This window comes from Monodelphis domestica, chromosome 1 (assembly GCF_027887165.1).
Source record: "Monodelphis domestica isolate mMonDom1 chromosome 1, mMonDom1.pri, whole genome shotgun sequence".
NCBI lineage: Eukaryota > Metazoa > Chordata > Mammalia > Didelphimorphia > Didelphidae > Monodelphis > Monodelphis domestica.
In genome coordinates this window covers 106,744,296-106,767,070 of record NC_077227.1, presented here as the reverse complement: position 1 = coordinate 106,767,070, position 22,775 = coordinate 106,744,296, and the positions used below count along the sequence as shown (strand labels likewise).

Here is a 22,775-nt window from a genome sequence, read left to right as displayed (position 1 = left end):
ACAACAAAAAAATTGTTATTTACATATGTTATCTCTTTTGATCCCAGCAACCCAATGAGAGAGGGACAGCAAATTATTATTATTATTGGTAGAATATTATAATATAGCAGATATTCAGCAGCATAAGCAGCAAGTAGGTGGCAACAGAGGTCACAGAACTAAACCTGGAGTCAAGAAGGACCTAGTTCAAAGCCATCCTCAAAAACTTACTAGTTGTAATGCCCAAGGCTAGTTATTCAATGCTAATATGCCTCAGTTTCCCCATTTGTAAAACAGAAATAAAAATACCTCTCTCCCAAGGTAGTTGTGAGAGAAAATGAGATATTTCAAAATGCTTTGTAAACCTTATAGCACTATATAAATGCAATTATTATTAATTTTACAGACAAGAAAACTGATTAAGTGAATTGTCATGGGTGACACTGTTAGTAATCTCTGGCACAGAATTTGGGCTCAAGGCTTCCTGATTCCAAGTCTAATGCCAAACTATCTCTCCACACATGTAAGCAAGGAAAAGAGGGACTTCCCATCTAGTGTGTGGAAACTATTTTAACCATTTTTGACTGCATGACCCCTTTTGGGGGTTTTCTTGGCAAAGATACTAGAGTGGTTTGCCATTTCCTTCTCCAGTTCATTTGACAGATGAGGAGCTAAGGCAGATTTAAGTGACTTGGCCAGAGTCACATAGCTACTATTTTAAATCAGGAATACTCATTTCCACCTTCCTAACTCTGCACTCACTTGGAAAGAAAAGGAGGGAAACGGGAAAATGTAGTCATACATGAAGAGCTGCAAAGTTCTGGTTAGTTCTGGGCTAACTCCTTCTACTATATGATAGTGTAAATTTCTTGGTCTGAGAGGATCTCTGGCCCCCATCCCAAGACACACTACAGAGCTTTCCAAGGACATAAGGCCATTACAATGGGGGGGGGGTGATCTGTGGCAAGTTTTCTCCAACCCATACTCCCCTCTTAAAGCTAAATGTCCTTATTTTCCTCTCTAGGCTGCTCTCAAGACTTTCTCTACCATGCCTCAGAAGTTTCATCCTAGAAAGTTCATTCCAGCCCTGGAATTCACAGGCTGGAAGTGGTACCACTCTGACTCCTCCCAGAATTTCCATTTAAGAGGATTTCCAGTCAAACCATGTCTTTATTCCTGTCCCTTTCACTATCAGGGGGTACCTTTAATCTCAACCTATTCCCTTTCAGCTTTTCACATCATCTTCCTCATTAGGATGGAAGATCCTCAAAGGCAAAATTTCCTTCCTTCTGCTTGTAGTTGTATCCATAGCACTTAGGACAATGCTGGCATATGCTTGATGACCAACTGATCTCTCCCCATGAAGCCCTAGACTGACTATAGTGAAGTATACTGCTTTAACAATATTCATATGCAAGTTTTGAGGCAAATGGTCACCCTGGTTTTGTGCACTTGACAAATCTCATAGAGATGAAGCATTTGCCAAGAGCATCTACTCTGCTTTCCCCCCTGGGATCTAGACTCTCTACGTTTCCATCTTATTGGCTCAGCTTTTCACCCAGTGTTTGTCATAGCCTGCATGGTTCTACATGTCCTGACTCCAGCTGGTCCTCACTCTGGCCCTTTCATACCTACTTAACTCTTCTCCAGCTTCACATGAGGCTGTAAACTCTGGACTCATTGCCTACTATGACATCTGATGCCATCTGATCTTTCAAGTGTTGCTCCAGGTACTGGCACCTTTCCTAGTATTCCTCTCCTGCCTGCCAGGCCCATGCTAAGATGACAAGGTATTTTGATAATCACATTCCAGAACAGGAATATCAAATTTGTCACCATGTGGGCAGACACTCTGTACAAATATGATGACAACTACTAACAGTTTGTCCTCCTCCTAAATGGGAGGAGACTACCAGAGAGTCAATAGCCCAAGAAAAATCCTCAGGACTTCATTTTCTCTGTGGTTCACAAACCACAGGCAGCCAATCCAACATACAAGGACACTAATGAGGCCAAAACATCCATTTGCCAATGGCCCAGCAGACAAAAGGAAATGGGAGACCCTGGGGACCACAGAGGTCATCTGGTCCAACTGTCTCATTGGTAGGGAGAAACTAAGACCTAAAGAGAAAAAAAGATTTCCCAAGGTGAGTCTCAATACAATTTGCAGGTCTTCCCATTTCCAACCATACGTTCTTTAAACTCTTGACCCTAAAAAACCTAAAATATTCAGTCTTGATAAAAACCAAGATTTGTCCCCTCAATTTAAAAATTGGAAGATAGGAGAGTGAGAAAAAATCCCTACCAGAAACTCCCAGTGCCCTTGACCTTACCTCTTTCTGCGTCAGTGAATCCACATCTATCATCTTGGTCTGTATCGGAACCAATGTCAGGGGTTCAAAGGTCAAGCTTCCCCGATTATTGAAGTTATGCTGTGGAGGGAGAGAGGGAAGGAAGGAAGGAAACAGGAACTTTTAATCCCTTAAGCCAGAGTGCCACTATCATGATGTACTTTCTGATAAATAACATCATGAGAATGCCTCAGCAGGCTCAGCTCAGAGTAGATATGACCAGGAAGAAACGTGCAGTCAGCCAATTCCCATGTTTTCAGGTTTGTGAAGTTCTTAATATGTATGATCTCATTTGATCCTCATAAGAATCCAATATAATAGATACTATCATTGTCCTCATTTCATAGGTGAGTAAACTAAGGCTGAAAGAACAGTTAAAGTGTCCTGCCCAGGACCACACAGTCAAAAGCTGATGACTCTCTCAACCAGAATCCAAGTCAAGCTCTTCCTTATTAAAAGCAAAGTATTTGAAGATGTTTGTTGACTGATTGATCTCTTCCCACAAAGCCCTAGACTGCTTTAAGAGTATCCATATACAACTATCTAGGCAAAGAGTCACCCTGGTTTTGTGTCCTAGAGAAATCTCAACTAGCCAATTTTGTCAGTGTCTCCAGAGATAAGAATATCTAGATTCAAATCCAACACTTGATGCTGACTACCAGTGTTACAAGTTCTAAGACTCAGTCTTGACAGCTATAAAATGAAAGGTTTGAACTAAAGCATACCCTCATATTCTAGACCCAGGATTCCAAATTCTTGTTTTGAAATGAAGGATTATCAACACACCACATCCGAGATAGTTTTATAACTGCACAAAGGTAAGATAAAGGACAGTGGAAGAGGGAAAGGGAAAGAATATGGGGGTCATTCCATGGTAATGGCTATATTCAGCTTTGATTCAGGAGGATGTAGGAAAAGTTAATTCCCCAAAAGATACTGCAGTTGCATCTATAAAGCAAGTCACCTAAAGCAAAGTGCCTCTTTTCCTTGTTTTGCACAGTACAGTGCCTGATATGATAATGGATGTGTACCAGTACCTTCAGAGGTAGATACATTTCAAATAGCCTTTGAGCTTTAGGGTTCCCAATGAGCCTGGACTGTATAAATGGAGATTCTGAACCTTTGACTTCATTCCCCAGAAGTCCTTAGTATTTCCCAAAATTCCCTATAATCTCTCTTGTATCTCATTAGTGGAATCACGTTATCAGTATTTAACTAGCTGTAACTCCTCCCACATCCTCCTTTTGAGCATGATACAGCAATCAGCAGTGATGGTGGTAAGTAGGGATTTTGAAAATAGCTAACCAACCATGGGCATGTGATTTGAATTTGTATCTTCTTCATTCCTTGATTTCTAATGATCATTTAATAAACTTCATAAAATATATTTTTATTATTTGAGATATGAATTTAACTTTTATAGTTGGTGACCAGAAGGGACCAGAAATACTCAATTTTTTTAAAAGATAGCCTAGATAATTTTTTTAAGCCACATTTCTCCTGCCAAGGCTTTTCACCCACCCTTGCAAACTGCAAGAGAACTCAAACCCTCTTTGGAACTGCTGCCTTTTTTCTTTTCCTACTTTTTGCCCAGTTGCTTGCTCTCCCTAAAGGCCTGGATGCTTTCAGTTTGAGGACTCTTGCCCATCTGTTTGAGTTCCTCAATTCCTCACTGCTGACTCTGGCATTGCTTATACTGCTTCCTCCAGACCCTAACTCTGATCACTCATTCGGCCCAACTGGGCCCAGGCTCCAGGCCCCAACCTCCAGAAATCCTCCTCCTGGTCTCTGGCTCTGCTCCTAAAATCAGCCTCCAACTGGATGAGGACCCCTACCTACCACTGTTGCTGATTGCTGCCACCGAGAAGCTAGGAGTTGGGGCAGATGGTAAAAAACTGGGGTGTTCTTTCCTTAGACAACAACTAGCCTCCACATGGCAGGGGACTGGGGGGGCGGGGGGGAGGGAACAAGGAGAAGGAAGAGACTCTTCCAAACAGGAAGTTGATTACAAGCATGGCGTACTATATGACAGAACAGTACCTTACCTATTTCAAACAGTTTCTACCATTCCTGAGTGCACTGATTCTTTTACTTATCTTGCCTGAGACTCAGGGAAGAAATCCCTACAACCCTTTATGCCCAGTTTGAGATTCCTAAAACCCATGTTCTCCCTCGCTATGGGAGATCCCACAGTACTGACAAAGGGGATCTGAATGGATAGAAAAAGAAAATTTAAAGAGTCCGGAGGTAAAAATTTTAAGCTTTTCCAGACTCCATTTTTTTTATGAAAGACTGTATTTTATTGTATTTTGCTGATTGTTTTGTTTAAGATTTAATTTTGTGGTTTTAAGTTCATATATTAATGCATTCAATACTATTTTGCTACACTGAATCATTTTAATGTACTGGGTTTTAACTACTGTTATATTCTGTTGCTTTTCCCCTATAACTACACTGAACAAATATTATTGAATAAGCCCATATAAAAATCAGCTTTTTTTTTTTCATTTTGGCTTTGTAAACTGTCACATAGAGGATGGATGGACTTTATCAAAAACTGGTTACAATTGTATAACAACCTTTGGTAAATTTAATGAACTAAATATCTCAAACTGATTTTTAAGGAGTCTTCAAACATGAATTTTAGATTTTTTTCCCTCAACTCTGATCATTTTGACTGCCTCTTAGTTATTTGTAACAAGAGGTAAGGTCCATTTTAATAGCTGAAGTGAAGTACAATTATAATTCCCACCTCCTGATGGGGCATTATAGTATCATACCAAAGGAGCTGGGAAGTTGATCCCACTGCATGGTACCCCTGGATGGTTCCCAAAAGAGGGGCATCTCTCATTTATAACTCCTCAACTCACTTTACCCTTTCACCAGGATGATCTCTAGATTCTTGGTGACATTCTTAGACCCAACATAAACAGTATAGAGGTTTTGATTTTTCTAGAACCCTCTGCCACATTTTTGTAATGATGGCAGTAAAAGATTTTTTTTAAATATCTCAGCCAAGCTTGAAACATTGCTACACCTGAAAAACTTGTGACAAGTATCCATTTTCTTTAAATGTCATACAGCAGACTCATGTAAAATATGATAGTCGGTTTGTTTGCTATTGTAATTAACTAGGCTATTGTGAATTTTGAGGACTTAGGTACTTCTTTGAATGTGCATTATCTACTGTGTTACTGTTTTATTCTGAAATTCATTTTGTACTCACACATGGCTGACTCAGTGTGTCACTGATTATAAGCTATATTTTTTTATTTTTAAAACTCTTATTTTTTTCCTACATGTACAATATATGATTTCAGTTTTTTATTTTTTCTCTATTTGTATTTGAAGCACATGTCACCAGTATTGAGAAGATTTTCTTTAACTTATTTTGAATTTGCAGCAATATAAGTTTAATGCATACCCAAAAGCTTTAGAATATGGAAACCTGCCATTTATTGATAAATATTAGGGGACTTTGGTTCATGATTCTGTCTGATTCCAGGAAAAGGGAATACAAAGAAAGCTATTGAATAGTGTCAAAGAAGCACAAAGCTACTTGCATAGTGACAAAGAGCACAAGGTCAAAGAGACCAAAAAAATCCTACATAAACTGATGACATTCTGCCCAAAGAGCACAAGGACTTGAGCCTAATGTGAGACTTAATGTTGTGGTGCTTGACATATGTTAAGATGCAGGACTCCTTGAACCACACCCCTTTTGAAAAATATGAAAGTAGCTAACAATTGGCCATTCTGGCTCCCCTATCCCTGAGAGTGAAGGTAAAATCAGAACAGGCAATGACACTTCCCTATCAGTCCTTTATTCTCTCTTATAGTACGGCAACTTCTTATAGTCTTGGCTGCAAATGGGTAAGTGAAATATTACTACATTTTATCCTACAGACTTGTGGGATAGAAATCACTTTGGTTGGGCCCTGATTCAAGGACCTGTTATGGATTTATTTTTCCTTTACTTGAAATTTTTACACATAAGACTTTGATAGTCTATATTTCATCTGGAAATTATTTTTTGTTTGGATTTTTTTAATATTTTTATTTCTCTTGCCAATTGATTCATATATCTCATATTTCAGCCATGCATCCCTAAGTGATCCCTATGTTTTTTCAATCACCCTCTTCAGGGGAGTATGTATAAATTGTATTATTTTAAACTGCAAGGTTTAAATTCTTCTTGAAAGTAATTTTAGGTTAAGAAACATGTTACCTCTCCAAATCCAGAAAATGAACTCTTTGGAAAAGGCACCATGAAGATGCCTCCACAGACCACAAGCTACACCAGAAGATCCAAAGTGAACTTTGGGATGTGATTTGAACTGTGTGGGGTTTAAATGCATTTGTTTTGGGTGGATACTCTTATGCTGAAGGGGACCGCCCCCTAATTGGCTTTTTGTCAATTATTAGTTTTGTTCTCTTTTCCTCTTATGCTCAAATTATTGTAATTTCAAAGTTAGTATGTTTACAAGACCCATCGGAGAGACTAGTCTTCCTCGGCTCTCAGGGGAAATGTATAAATGGAGATTTTAAACCTTTGACTTCATTCCCCAGAAGTCCTTAGTATTTCCCAAAATTCCCTATAATCTCTCTTGTGTTTCCACATTAGCAGAATCACATTATTAGTATTTAACTGGCTGTAACTCCTCCCACATCCTCCTTTTGAGCATGATATAGCAATCAGCAGTGACGGTGATAAGTAGGGATTTTGAAAATGGCTAACCAACCATGGGCATGTGATTTGAATTTGTATCCTCTTCATTACTTGATTTCTAATGATCATTTAATAAACCTCATAAAATATAATATTTTTATTATTTGAGATTTAAATTTAATTTTTACAGGACTTAGGAACATGGGATTGTAAAGACCCTTCCCTACAATGTGGCATTTTCCAGAAGTATCATCAAACTTCTGAGAGTAACCAAGTCCTTTGATTAAGGTTTCCTTAACATACATGAATCCCTTTAAAATGCAAGTATTATAGACAAAACTAACTCCTACCTATCAAATTAGGCACTGATACAGGGACAGAAGGAATAAACATATCTGTGGTCATTGCATTTCAGGTTTAACAGAACTCTAATTAATTAAATCTAAAGGATGCTTCAAAAGACAGCTACCACTCTTCTGCCTTGAAACCAATACACAGTATTGATTATAAGACAAAAGGTAAGGATTTTAAAAAAAAAACCCTGAAAGCTCAATGACTAAGATACTCCCAGTCCAAAACACACAAATGAACATGCTTTCTCTCTTCAGGGTTCTGATAGCATGAAAGGTTTTAGACCTTCAAGGGGCTAGGAATAGAAAAGACAAGAGAGTTTTACAAATAAACTCACCTTGGTCTTTGTTGAAACCACCAGTACAACATTCTCAATCCGGATTCCAAAAGATCCATCTTCATAATATCCAGGTTCTGCAGAGACACAAGATAATAAGCTAGTATTGATCTGTAGGATCAGCAATCTCCTCTAGGATCCTACCTTTAGACTCTGTTCTAGGAGTTCTGAGGTCATCTGGCACTGGCTAAGAAATGGAGTAGTGATCAATGGAATAGATTAGGTAATTAACATACAGTAATTAATGACCATGGTAACCTAGTATTTGATAAACCCAAAGATCCAGCCTATTGGCAAAGAACTCATTATTTGAAAAAAACTGCTGCAGAAACTGAAAAACAATAGGGCAGAAATTAGGCATGGACCAACATCTCATACCATACATTAAGATAAAGTCAAAATGTATACTTGATCTAGAAATAAGGGTTGATACCATAAACAAATTAGGAGAGCATCAAAATTTTTGCCTGTCAGTCTTATCAATAAAGGAAGAATTTATGATAAGATATAGATAACAAAAATTAGATGGATAACTTTGATAATATTAAATTTTAAAAGGTTTAGTACAAACAAAACCAATGCAACCAAGATTAAAAGTGAAACAACAAATTCGGAGGGGTAATTATAGCAAGTATCTCTGACAAAGGCTTTATTTCTCAAATATATAGAGAACTGAGTCAAATTCGTAAGAATGCAAAGTATTCCCCAATTGAAAAATGGTCAAAGAAGATAAATGGGTAGTTCTCAAAGGAAGAAATTAAAACTACAGTCATAGTAAAAAGTGCTCCAAATCATTATTGATTAGAGAAATGCAAATTAAAACAACTCTGAGATGCCTCCTCATACCTACAAGATTGGCCGATAGGACCAAAAAGAAAATGATAAATGTTGGAGGGGGGATATGGAAAAATTGGGACATTAATACACTGTTAGTAGAACTGTGAACTGATAAAACCATTCTGGAAAGTAATACAGAACTATGACAAAAAGGCCATAAAACTATACATACCCTTTGATCAAGCCATACCACTACTGGGTCTATATAGCAATGAGATCAGAGATAAGGAAAAAGGACCTATTTATATAGAAATATTTTTAGCAGCAATTTTTGTAGTGGCAAAGAAATGAAAACTGAGGGGAGTGTCATCAGTTGGGGAATGGCTGAAAACACTGTGGCATATAGTTGCAATGGAATACTATTATGTCAAAAAATAGGATATGATAAGTTCAGAAAAACATAGTTATATGAACTGATGCAAAGTGAAGCAAGCAGAAAGAACACTGTATACAGTAACAAATATTATAGAATCATCAGCTATGAAGGACTAAACTATTATCAGTAAAACAAGGTCCCAAGATAATCACAAGGGACTCATAACAAAAAAATAGGAATTGTTGGAGTCTCATTGCAGATCAAAGCACACCATCTTCCACTTTATTTTCTTCACGTGTTTTTTACTGTATGTGTGAAATGTGTCTTCTGTCATGGCATGAGGAATATGGAAATATGTATTGCATGAAAGCACTAATATAAGCATGTATCAGATGATTTGCCACTTGAGGGAGAAGGGGGAGGGGGAAAGGGAGAGAATCTGAATCACAAAACATCAGAAAACAATTGTAAAATATTGTTTTTACAAGTAATTGAAAAAAATTCAGTGTCAATTTTTTCAAAAATAGATAACACAGGCAAAACTTTTGAGAAAACAGAAATCATAGTGCCATTCTCTACGGTTCAGTCATCTCTTCTAAGAGCTAAGAAAGTGACTAGAGTTTACAACTATCAGGTCATCCTCCTGTATCCAACTCCTGATCAAACCAGGTTACTCATAAATTCTCAGAGCAATCCACAAGCACCATTAACACAGAGGGAAACTGTGGGGAAAGGGTCACACATTACCTACCATCAGTAACGATCATGCCTGCCTCTAGCGGTTCATCAGAGAAAGTTTTATAACTGATGCCACAAGGACCCTCATGAACATTCAGGAAGGAGCCCACACCATGACCTGTCCCATGCAGATAATCCAAGCCAGAGTCCCATAAGGCTGAACGAGCAAAGGAATCAAGGAGGTGGCCTGGGAAATCACAAAGAATCTCTTTACTATAGCATAATGGCACAACATGATTGAGAGGCAATGTGTAAGAATGGATAGAATACTGGACTTATCCAGATTCCTGACTTCTAGTCCCAGGTCTACTTCCTTACTAGCTGTGTGATAAATTACTTGAACCTCCATGAACCTCAATTTCCCTACCTTTGAAATAGAGAGTACTATCTGCATAAATACATCACTGAGTTAAAAGAAAGTTTTTTTGTAAAACTAAAAGTACTACATTAAATCAAAGTCAATTACTAGTTATTTTAACATAGCATACTTATACCACATCTAAAATATAGGCAGCAATACAATTTTAGATTACAATTTCCCACCCTCCAAAATCACTAATGCTCTTGAAAGAAAATGGCATCTTCACCCATTTGAAACCACAGTTGTCCATCTCAACCTTCTAAACCTCTTTCAAACTCAGACACCCCTTCTCCATAAAATTTTTCCTGATCCTCCTATTTCAAAATGATCAGGTCTGCCATAGTGCTTTGTAATTCTATTTTGTGCTTTTCTTGTTCTACTTCAAACTAATTTGTTATGTCCTTTTTTTCCCCTTACTAGACCTATAAGCTCCAAAAGGGTAGGCATGATGTCTTATTCATCTCTCCAGAGCCTCATACAATATAGTAGAGGTTTAACAAATGTTTTCTGTGCAAATGACAAAGATAGTGAAAATGAAGTTTCAACTTCAGAAACCCTAAAAGCAATGGCAGTCCCAGAGTAGATATTGAAGCTTACACTTCCCCCTCATATCAAAGGGTTAGGAGTTTACTATAACAATGTTGTTATACATTGTCTGATATTGTTACCATAGCATATATTTTAGCTTCTTTTTTTCAAAAAATAAAATATTTCTCTCTGCCACATGGTAAGTTTTAAGGGTGAGAGAAGTTGATAAAGAGAGAGATAAGCAATGAATGAATGTTATGTTAAGACAAAAGATCTCAAAATAAAATATACTTTTAAAAATATTTACTGAAACATGGCTAACTATAATCAGCATGACTACATACATATGATCTACCTCAAATCACTTGCCTTCTGGAGGAGAAATGGATTAAGAAAATTTGGAACTCATTTTTTTTAAATGTTAAAAATTTCTGTTTACATGTAATTGAGAAAAAAAGATTTAATTTTTTAAATTTGCTGACTTGAATAGTGCTATAGATTTGATTACAAAGTAACAATAATTAACCTTTATAATACTTAGCACTTTATGATTTGCAAAGTGCTTTCCTCATTCCAAAAAAATGGGCAACCATTTTCATACTCTTTTCAGATGAGAAAACTAAGGCTTTCAGAAATCACAATCATGAATAGCCAATGAGAGCTGTGATCTGAACCCAAGTCTTCTGACCCTGAGATTAGTCCTTTATGGAAATCTTATCTAATCCTCCCAACAACCCAATAACAAGTAATAGTGGTCAGTCAAGGATTTATTAAACACAAACTAGGTGCCAAGCACTGTTCTAAGTGCTGAAAAATAATGCAAACATTATCCTCTTGTCAGATGAAGGAAATAGGGCCTATAAAAGTGAAATTACTTGCTAAGTTACAGAATCAAGTTTTGAACCCATTCCATCTTTTGACCTCAAAGCCTAGTAACCTTTCCACATTACTCTGCCTCCATCCCATCACAAAGCACATGTAAACAACAACATAAAATAGTGATGGATTCTATTTTGTTTTTTGCCCTCTTTTCACCCAAAGAACTAATTATTTCAGCATGGTAGAAGGAAAAGTTAAGACTCAGAGAGTTTAAGTGATCTGTCCAAGGCAACATACAGTATCAGAGCAGACCTTGAACCTAGGTCTTCTGATTCCATTTTCAATTTAATATATCTTCTAATTAAGAAAGCACTTAAAACATGAACCTGACTGGTGTTAAAAAAAAAAAAGAAAGAAAACGAACCTCTTTCCATTTGAACTTGGAAAGTCCAGTATTTGCCAATACAGTGAAAGGCCATTCATTGGTCTGTCCCACAATCCCATAGGAGAATAAAGCCTTCAGTGTTCATACACCACTGCAAATACAATCACTTACCTTTGGTTCCAGTTGGGAAAATGGCAGCACTCACAGCTATGTGGCCCTTGAGGACATATGTAAAGCATTCCTACAGAAGAGAAAGTCTAATGAGCCAGCAAAAGAAGGAACTGTTGGAGTCTGATTGAAGATCAAAGCATGTCATATGTTTTTTATTGTATATGTGATATGTCTTCTTTTACAATATAAAGATTATGGAAATATATATGGCATGATAGCACTGGTATAACCTTGGGAAGTGGGGGACAGAGTGAGCAATCATGGCATCAGCTTTAGGCAGAGATGAGGAGAAAGATCAAGCTTCTCCTGTTCTCTGGGTTTGGACATTGATAATAGCCTGCAGAAAACCAGAAGAAAGTGGCAAAGGGGAGACTTAGGTCATCAAACTGATTTTCCAGAATCCTTTTAAAAAATGAACTTATAAAAGTAATGCTACAGAGAGAAAACAACAAGAGCAACCCTTAATAGGTGTAGCACACTTTAATTTTCACTTGAGTCTCACAACAATATTCTGAGAAGGGAACACAGACAGGTATGATGAAATTACTGTAATGGATCAGCTTCAGTGCCCTTTTCCAGTTGAGGGGAAATGACTTATTGAGTGGTAAAACCCAAACTAGAAGCCAGATAGGTCTTTGAAAAATTATAGTCATATCTTTCAATAATGACTTCATTTCTGAATGTATTCTACTCCCCTTCTCCTACCTCATCACCCAGACCTTATAATACAGAATAAGAGGGAGAAAAAAGAAGCCCAGACTACCAACCTAGTTTGATAAGCACAATGGGCTCCCACCTCTGTAAAAACGGGACCAAGCTTGAACCCACATCTTCTCTTACTTTAATGACCTTTTCATGGCCTCCAACAATATCTCATTTCAGAAAGCCATACCAACAGCTCAGTGCTAAAGCAGAGTTGTTTCCAAAGGGCCAGTTTTCAAAATAAAACATGGAAAGGAGCTATAGACAAGTAAAATCAGTCCTGGATCAAATAAAATAATACTTTTAAAGCATTTAGCTCAATGCCTGGCAAACAATAGGTAATTGGTAAGTGTTCATTGTTTCCTTAGTGCTCCAAAATCTGTATTTTGTGGACCAGGCTCTAGGAGAATCCCATCCCACTATTCACCTTGGTCTAGGAAAGTATTTGCTTTTGTAAAGAATCATACACACTGTTTCAGAAACACAACAATACCTGACTACAAATTGTGGGGCAGGACCTAGTCAGGTAAGATGTACTTGAATTTGTAACCAAAGGAGTTTTCAAAAATCAGTCCTATTTAGCCAATGAGAAATAAGAAAATGTACTTTTTCCTCCTTTCCTTGCAAAGAGAGAGTACTATGAATGTGGGATAGCACATATGCTTCTACTTTTTCTTTTTTTTTAATCTCTATTATGCAAGAAGGCTGGATGAGAAGGGAAGAAATATATCAAGAAATGAAAGCAATGTAGAAACAAAATGTATCATAAAACAAAATTATATATAAAGTCAGGAAATTTCAAGACTCAATTGAAAACAAAAGCAAAAACAACCCTCAGTCTGCTGCATTCATCACTAGAAGGATACATTGTTCTCAATGATCCAATATGTCAAGGTTACCTGGTAGAAACAAAGTAGAGTCTATCACCATAACCTTAAGAATGTACCTTTGAAATTTCTGCAAATTTCTGGGCTTTAATAATCAAACACCCTCATAAAACTGGTAATCCTGAATCCATGGTAACAAGCTATTTATTTCACTGACCTACATATGAAAGAGAGAGAGAGAGAGAGTGAGAGAGAGAGAGAGAGAGAGAGTGAAAGAGAGAGAGAGTGAGAGAGAGAGAAATGGACAAAGGAAGAGAGGAAGAGAAGAATCAGAAGCTTTTTAAACTTGTCTCTATCCTGAAAGGCCCTACCTTTTCATAGTCCGATGGGGTCCCAAAGTGCATGGTCCTCGTCACATCCGTTGTTCCATCCCTTTCCAAAAGGAAGGACAAAAAGAAGCTTGAAATCAGTCCAACCCTTTGTTGAAAAGGAAGAGGAAGCATATCTACAATGTCCCCAAAGTGGAATGTGCTCAGGCAGCATCCTGAAACAGATCTGGCCCAGGATGAATTATCTATTTGCTGGAAGATGCCCCTAGTGAGGGAGAAGCTTGCATCCAGCAACAGGCAGAATGCAGATATCCCAAATGGACCAGGACCAAGTTAAGGGAAAGCAGAGGTTCACTTATGGCCAAGGTGAATCAGGACTAAAGGTTCAATGCCTTAACCTAAAATATGCAGGTACACATGAAGGAGAGACCCTGGATGGCTGAAAGTACCATCTTTCAATGAATTAAAAACCAGAGATAAAAGGGACCTGTTGAATTATCATTTGGTCTGGCTTCCCTCGTTTTATAAATCAGGATAATGAGACTCTAAGAGAGGAAAAAAAATTGCCCAAGGCCACAAGCTCAGTTAACAGGAGTCTTAAGAAAAGAACTAAGACTTCCTATCCCACTATCCCCACCCCATATATAACCCTCATATATTGTAATAGACAAAATACATGTTTCATATGCTGAGAGAACTCATTAACTATGCCATTACCTATGCCAGCCCCACACCTTCAATCATAAGATATTATTACTAATAGCTAGTCCATTCATTCAACTAGAAAATTGTATTTTCCAAGTTAAAAGGATAAAGAGATGGTTTCTTAATTAAGTTTTCCATTATCATCAACCCCCATTTCATTTGGGAATGAGGCATTAAAAGTTACTGCTCTGGGGTGTGTCTCAAATCACCACTAATTAGTCACACACACATATGCTCCTTAATTTATACATATGCTCTCTCTCTCCCTCTCATCCTCCCACACCAAGAGCTGACTCTGACTCTCAGCAAATTCTCTTCTAGAAGCCCTGCATGAAGGCCAATTGTGTATATAACAGGTCCCAAGAATGAACCATCAGAGGTGCAGAAGCATCCCTCCTCATTTCTCGAGGACTCCAGGAGAGCTGTTGCCCACTATTTATGTCCTGGACCAGAGAAGTTTCAAATGATTCCTAGAAGCTTGGTTGTTTATGAATAGTGAAAAGTTTCTTGTTGATGATTAATATTCTCACCAAACTGTCCTCTGTGGGAATAGAAACACAACTGTGACATTTTGAGGGAAAGGGAGGAAATACAGAATGACAAAAACCTGGAGCTTCAACTGGAGTTAGGTTACTGGGTCATAAATCCCCCTAGTATTGACCGACTCAAGTTTTCTAAGTCACTTACTTGTATTGGGCTCCCGAGTCTATAAGGTATACTTCATTCAGGGATAACATCCTATTCGTCTCTGGGACTGGCCTAAGAAAGTAAACAAAAGTTAATTATTCCAGCTATTCTTATCCTATCAACTGGAGGACCAATACCTGTCCCCAACTAGACTATAACCATCTCAAGGTGAGAAATCATGTATTTATACCCTCTTTGGATCACTCACTAGGACTGGAAAGTTTCTGAACAACATTATATTTGCTCAAATATGTGGCAATTAGAACTGAAATGTGTTGAGAAGTCCTAAAACCATATTCCATTGGTTGCACTTGCTTTGCCTTCAGCATCAAAAAGGGCAACATTCTAGATCTACTGAGAAGTAGAACTCAATCTGATAGTCACCCAGTATTTCCTCTCTATATTATCCATATCTGGGTAAAGAAGGATAGTTTCTGATGGGTCCACCACCAGAGGGGTCCATTGCTCTGAGTGATCTTTATCTTTCCATTAGCCCAGTCTCATCACACACACACACACACACACACACACACACACACACACACACACACCCATTCTCAGTCCTCGACACTTCTTTCCAAGGTCATGAGGCAAGCACTGTTCATTTTTCCATGTCTAAAAGAACTGTGTGTGTGTGTGTGTGTGTGTGTGTGTGTGTGTGTGTGTGTGTGTTTTGTGTATTTCTGCTGATAAACAATGGAATCACAGAATATATTTGGAAAGCAGAATTGAGATGTGAATTGAAAAAAAAAATTACCATCCATGTTATTTCAATGTTGTCATTTCGGTAACATCATGGAACTTTGGGATGATGCAGAATTCTAAAGTCATTTTAATAGTGTGTTACAATTAAACACAATTTTCAGGTCATGTCTGCTAGGAAAATTTGCCATCTGAGTTGAACTAGGAATAGAAACTAAAGTGGCTTTTTAATTTTGGGGAGAGGGAAGGAGAATTTAACTTTCATGGCTCATATCCCCTAAACAGCATCTGAAGCTTTTTATACTGGCTACAAAGTTTAGAACGGATTCCAAAAAATGACAATGCCAAATATACAGTATATACATAAGGCAACACAACAGAACAGATGTCATTCTTTCAGATATTTAACAAACTACTAACATGACATTATACCTTTCCATAAAGTTGGGAAAAAACAGATCAGGGTTACCCATTTCTCATGTCCTATATCCTGACCTAGAGACAGCTAGTTGGCTCAGTGGATAGTGTTGGTCCTGAAGCCAGGGAGACCTGAGACATTTACTAGTTGTGTGACCCTGGACAAGTCATTTAACCTTTGTCTAGCTTATTCCACTGGAGAAGGAAATGGTAAACCATTCCAGTATCTTTTGCCAAGAAAACTCCATGGACATGATATTGTTTATGGGGGTCACAAAGAGTCAGACACAACTGAGCAAAACACTGTCCAAGAGAGTCACTGGGTTAGTTTTGCTCAATTAATGGTTTCTCATTACAAAAGAAGGCTCATTTCCATAGCATAGTGGGCAAGGGGCAAGGGAAGGGAATAAGCATTTATTAAGCATGTAAGCATCTGGCTGAAGTTACAAAGAAAGGCAAAAAAAAAGGCACTTCTTGTGCCTGGCATTGTGCTAAGCTCATTTACAAATATCACTAATGAAGAATGGATTAATGAAATTAATAATTACTAATAAATTAATGATTAATGAAATCAATATATGATTATAATGTAATGATTCTATCCAATCTATGAGATAGATAACCAGAAATGCCTGTGATATAAAAAACAAGCATCATAAAAAAAAAAAGGAAGAGCATGACCTGACACTAATTAGCAATAATGGAAGTCTAAGGCTAACACCTCTATTTCTGAGATGGCATTTTCTTCCTCAGACTTTGTGCCAACATGTTATACCTTCCTTCTAAGCTTATGCCAGTTTAGCTTGTAGTATTGTTATCTGCATATGCATCGTATCACTCCCAGCAAGATGGTAAGCTCCTTAAGAGTAGGAGTTGTGTCTTACTCCTCTCCATATTCCAGTACCTTAGTACTAGGAACATAGTAGGTGCTTAACAAGTGATCCTGAATTGAACTAATAAATGTGCATTAAATTAAATCACATTTATACTGAGGACAAAATCATTTGAAATTAATGTGCTGGCATAGGGAGGGCTCACAGTTGGCCCCTAAAAGTACCTTTTGTGAAGCTCCTGGGCCCACCAAAAGATTGGGCAACCCTGTTCAACTGGGTGTTGAGGAATGGAAACTGTTTCTCAGTTTGATCATCAGATCATAGACTTACAACTGGAAGAGGCCATTAAGTCCCTCACTTGGTTTTATTTTATTTTTTAAAATTCTTACCTTCTGTCTTAGAATCAATACTAAGTATCAGTTCCAAAGCAGACACAAATGGTAAGGGCTAGGCAATCAAGGTTAAGTGACTTGCCCAAGGTCACACAACTTGGAAGTGTCTAAGGCTACATTTGAACCCAGATCTCCCATATCTAGGCCTGGATCTCTATCCACTGAGTCACCCAGCTGCCCCTTTTGAATAGAACACCCCTCACTTTAGAGAGAAGGAAACTGAGGTTCAGGGAGATGCAGTGAATTACCTAAGGTCACACATGTAGGGTCAGAGCCTGGATTTGAATCCAAGTCCTCTGGCTCCAGAGTCAATGCCCTTCCCATGCTATCACGTATACACAAGGACGAAAAAGAGACAGGTTAAAAGGAAATCAATGAGGGGTGGGTAGGTTGCACAATGGATAGAACACCAGACCTAGAATCAGGAGGTCTTGGGTTCAAATTTAGTCTCAAACATTTCAAGTTGTATGACCCTGGGCAAGTCACTTAACCCCATTTGCCTAGCCCCTTGTCCTGATTTAGAGTTATTACTAACATAGAAAATTAGATTTAGGAGGGGAAAAAAGGAAATCAATTTTTCAGTCATCAAAAGTACCTTCTCTCTCCACTAAATGGGCTGGGTGCAAGGAGGGAATAATGTAATTCCTCTAATCTAACATACTGGATGAACATCCAGCACTGGGTGCTAACAGCCTCCCACAAAGTAACTTTTCTCCCCTGATAAAACTCCGCTATGGAAGCAGCAACAAGGCCACTGGCAGGCTCCTCCATATCCCTTACGAGTAGTGAATGATGGCGCCATTGGGTCCAGTGCTTGAAATTGTTGGAAAGCTGAGGTCCACAAAGTCAGCCTGCTGCCTGAAACGGAAAAACTGTGTCAAAACCCCACTGATAGCAACCAGACACCTCAATGCCCTTCAGGAAATAACTGGTGGTAGCTCATTTTAGAGCTTATACCCCATATCCAGCCTGCCAGTCTCTCAGTTTGTCTATCCCAGAAGCCAATAGGAGATCAGGGATGGAAAACACTGGAATTTCTCACCTACGAAATTCTTCTGCCTTGTCTGCTGCTGAGATCTCTGTCACAGTGCCTTTGGGAACCTGACAAGGAAGTAGGAAGTAAATCATCTGGTAAATTAAAACTTAATTTAATTACCTTACACATCCTAGGAAGAGGGGCAAGCTAAAAGTTTAATTCATTCTGAAGTCTCAGATCTCAGATACAACTCCAAAGAATATATAGCATGCACCCTTTTCAGTTCGGTGTGGAATGATTTTTAAAGAATCTAATTTACCTAAATTGCTTGAACTGAAGCATTTCTAGGGTATGATGGCAAAAAAGCACCAGAACTGGGAGCTAGGAGACCTGGATTCTAATTCTGAATCATCTAATGACCCATGAGTAAATCATTCCCCAAATCTGAGTTCTCCGTTTCACCTATAAAATGTGGGGATTGGACTACAGTTAAGTCCAAAGTAATGAGACTAATGAGTCCCCTGAAATGATTTCATGTTTTTGAATTTGCCTTATTCAAAGTTACAATTATATAAAACATGGTCATTGGTTCCAGCCCAATGGAAATATGCAGTATAAATAAAGCAACCAGTTCAAGGACCTCATTATTCCCACTAATCAGCCTAGCTATAAATCAGGGGCTGTTTTTTGTGACCTGGACCCCCTTTGGGAAGTCTGATAAAGCCCCTAGGCCCCTTATCAGAATGTTTTTAATGCATTTTTAATACATAGGATTACAAGGGGGAAATCAATCTCTGTCAAATATAATTATAAAAATTTTTTTTAGTAAGTTCAAGAAGCTTAGGTCAAGAACTATTAGAATAAAATCACTAGGATTCCACCTCACATGTTCCCATTTTAATTTTTCAACAATGAATTCTTTTGAAAAATACTAAATACTTCCAGTAAAGTCCTATCAACATCAAGTAAGATAGTTAGCCTGAGTTCTAGATTATGTCACAAGAACACAAGCTCTAATAGGCCCTCCCAATATGGAAAGGTTTCAAGGGTGGGCCCAATGACAAACCATTATCTAGATATCAACCTAGCTCAATGTGGAGGTGTTCATCCTAAGAAGGCTGAAGTTTCTGGTCTTGGCAACTCATGAAGTAATCTGCTAAGGGATGAAGGTGTGATCTGCATCAGAAGAGGGCAGATTCACACCATTAAATCTCAGCTCCTGAAAATATCCAAAGCATAAGGTGCTTTATAGTTTTCAAAGCACTTTCATATATCCTATTTCACTTAATTTTCAAACAACTTTGCATAAGGCAAATCAGGGATTATCATGTTTAAAATGCAGATGGAGGAAAAAGCTTAAGAGAATTTCTGGGATTCATCCAAGGTCACCTGAGTAGCAAATGGGCAGAGACAGTCAATCAGTCAGTAAGTACTGATTAAGTGTTTAGTTTGTGCAAAGCACTGTGCCAAGTGCTGAAGTTACAAAGAAAGGGAAAAAAAAAGGCACTTCTTGTTCTCAGTGAACTCCCATTCAAATAACCCCAAAATTCTTGTCCCAAAATTCAAGGTTCTTTCCATGATTAGCTACCTGAAATTTTTACCACATAAAAGGACAGTCAAATTCAAAAGTAAATTATAAACAAAAATGGCAAGAAATTAGCTTCCTGGGCTTCACTTTGAAAAACACATGGAAAAAGGGATTTTACAAGGGCAAACACAATCTCACAATTGTGAGAGCTCCAAGACAAATTCTTTCCAAGGAAAAATGACTGGCAAACTATCCTTTCTCTGAATTCCCTTAATGAAATATTTGGAGTTGAAACAAAGATTTTTTTTTTTAATTGTAGAGTCCCATTGCCTAGATCAATCCTAGAAAGTACAATGAACAGGTAGAGTTCTGCCCTAGAAATGAATCCCTGGTTTAGATGTCAGGAAAAGAATACCAGGTTTATGGATGTTAAATACAGATTGATCATGGGCACTACAAAAATATGTTACAGGAAAAATAAAGAACAAACCTCTTTTTCCAGCCAGTTAAAGAGCTCACAGAGGGCAACAGCATCTTTGATCTGTACAAAGAATGATAAAAGAAAAAAAAACTCAACATGTATATATTTTTTTAAACATTTTTTTATTTGGTCATTTCCGAACATTATTCATTGGAGACAAAGATCATTTTCTTTTCCTCCCCCCTCCCCCAACATGTATAATTAATGCTGAGATTTAGCAACAGGGAAAGAATAGAGGAGAATTCCTAGCATTCCATGAGGCATCTTGGGCAACAAATGGACCACATAGGAAATACCCTCCTCTGAAATGTATCAGCAGTGCTACAAAATTTGTGCCTGAATATGCAAAGCCCATCTCATTTTTCAGTGTTCCTAGAGGAGAGGAATAACAGTTCTATAGGAAAGATAATCAGAAAAGGGCCATTAGGATCCCAAGTCTCCTTGGCTTCCTGGCCATCTCCTCAATAAAGAAAGTAAACAAAAAGTAATAATTTCAGACCCTGGACCAACATGTACCATGACAACCAAGGAACAGCAGGCAGCCATAGGCTATCTCTATTGAGGCCTTGCTGATTCAGGTTCAGTATAAAGAATACTAAACCTGGGAGCAGGAGAGCCCTTTTATGGGTCTGGAGAAACATCTGAAACATCCTTTACTCACATGGGCTCTTCTCATGCCTTCTGACTCTGCTGAATTCTTCACAGCCTTCGAGATACATATGGGGGTATATGGTAAACAGCATCGGTGTTCCTACAGCACAGAAGATACCTTTTGGTTAGAACCCATCAGGATCATCTCTCTACTCCTAAACAGAAGGGACACCAGAAATGACCTCTAGAGAACAGTCATGCTCCAAAGAAGCACTTTGGTGAAGAACCCTTGCTGACGCTGTAATTCTTGCCTTTTTGTAGTTACAAGAGGCTATTACTCTAACATTTGATAGGGAAGACACTAGTCTTTTGTTCAAAATCCAAGTAAGTGACTAGTCTTTTGTTCATAAGAAGAAAATAACATAAAATAAAATGAGACACCAACAAAGACTGGGCCCAGTTAAGGATGCTGTGGAAGCACTTAATTCCTGCATTGGGCAAGATGGGGAGGCAGACGATGTCTAAAGTTCCTTCCAATTCTAAGATTACTCCTACAAGGAAAACCAGGAAAAAGAAAGGAAGCATGGTAGAAAACATTCAGATGAAGATCAATGGCAGAATAAATCAAACTGTTTTCTATCATCATAGTATACTATAATATATGCATATCATATCTAGAGCTGGCCTCAAAGCCAGGAAGACTTCACTCAGTTCAAAGCCTTCCTCTGACACAACTGGTTATATGACACTGAGCAAATGGCATAACCTCTCAATTTCAAGATAATTCTCTAAAATTATAAGTTGTGGAACTATACTAGCAAAAGGTATTTCATCATCCAGAAGTTCCTTAAAAATCCTTTTTAAAAATCAGAGGTTCAGGTCCTAATCTTGTGCCTACAGACCAAACAGGAAGAAACCATGAGAATTTTAAGAAATATACTATACTATCAGATGGTAACAATGAGAGACTTCAGTTTTCCAAACATCTGCTGGGTGGTACTTGCCCCAAATCAGCAATAACAATTTCGTAAATTGCCTTATTGAAAATTTCATCCTTAAATGGTGGAGGATCCAAGAAGGAGAAATTTGATTATAAATCTGATTCTCACTGAGAGAGTTGGTTATAGGAATTCATAAACTCTAGTGTTTGTGACAGGAGAATAAAAAGAAGCATTATCTGAAAGGACTAGTGCAAATACAAAAATACTCACCAATCCACTCATCAATCAACTTTTTAAAAAAACATGTATGGAAGATAAAAGGGAAAAGTGGGCAATGGGATGGATACAAAAGCATGGCCTATTCCTATGCTCACAGAAGAAATAATTCTTCTGTTTCAGAGAAGATGGAACAATAATAACTAACAATGGAGCAAGAGAGAAGATAGAGTCACTTAATTCTTATTTGGCTTCTCTTTTCTGTGTCAAAGATAATGACCCCTCAACAGAACCAGAACAGAACAAAAACATGCAATAGGAAGTTGATATCCAGGATAAATAGTAAGAGAACAGATAGCTGCTTTTAATGAACCAGGCCCTGTGAACCAAATAAAATACATCTCAAAGTTCTAAAAAAAAAAATTTTTAATGGTGTTATGTGACTGTTAAACCAAAGACTGGCAGATGAAAGATCATGAAAAATAAAAAAGATACTGCAAACCTTGAATATTGTCTTGATTTTCAAAAAAGAAGAAAGAATGAATCTGTAAACCAAAAGCCAATGAGCTTGATTGCAATTTCTGAGAAAATTCTAGAATACATTAT

At 37.8% G+C, this 22,775-nt stretch overlaps 1 protein-coding gene across 4 annotated transcripts in view; it reads right to left on the bottom strand.

Annotated features, from left to right (window-relative positions):
* XPNPEP1 (X-prolyl aminopeptidase 1) overlaps positions 1-22,775 on the bottom strand; it is a 69,341-nt gene that overhangs the window by 871 nt on the left and 45,695 nt on the right. For all 4 annotated transcript variants that reach the window (XM_007479037.3, XM_007479038.3, XM_001378207.5 and 1 more), the window contains 10 exons: positions 21,083-21,172; positions 20,431-20,481; positions 18,479-18,537; positions 18,217-18,294; positions 15,093-15,164; positions 13,743-13,803; positions 11,843-11,912; positions 9,592-9,765; positions 7,688-7,764; positions 2,313-2,411 (listed from right to left, as the gene is read on the bottom strand). In XM_007479037.3, coding sequence (XP_007479099.1) covers positions 2,313-2,411; positions 7,688-7,764; positions 9,592-9,765; positions 11,843-11,912; positions 13,743-13,803; positions 15,093-15,164; positions 18,217-18,294; positions 18,479-18,537; positions 20,431-20,481; positions 21,083-21,172 — 831 coding nt within the window. The remainder of the gene's footprint in view (positions 1-2,312; positions 2,412-7,687; positions 7,765-9,591; positions 9,766-11,842; positions 11,913-13,742; positions 13,804-15,092; positions 15,165-18,216; positions 18,295-18,478; positions 18,538-20,430; positions 20,482-21,082; positions 21,173-22,775) is intronic.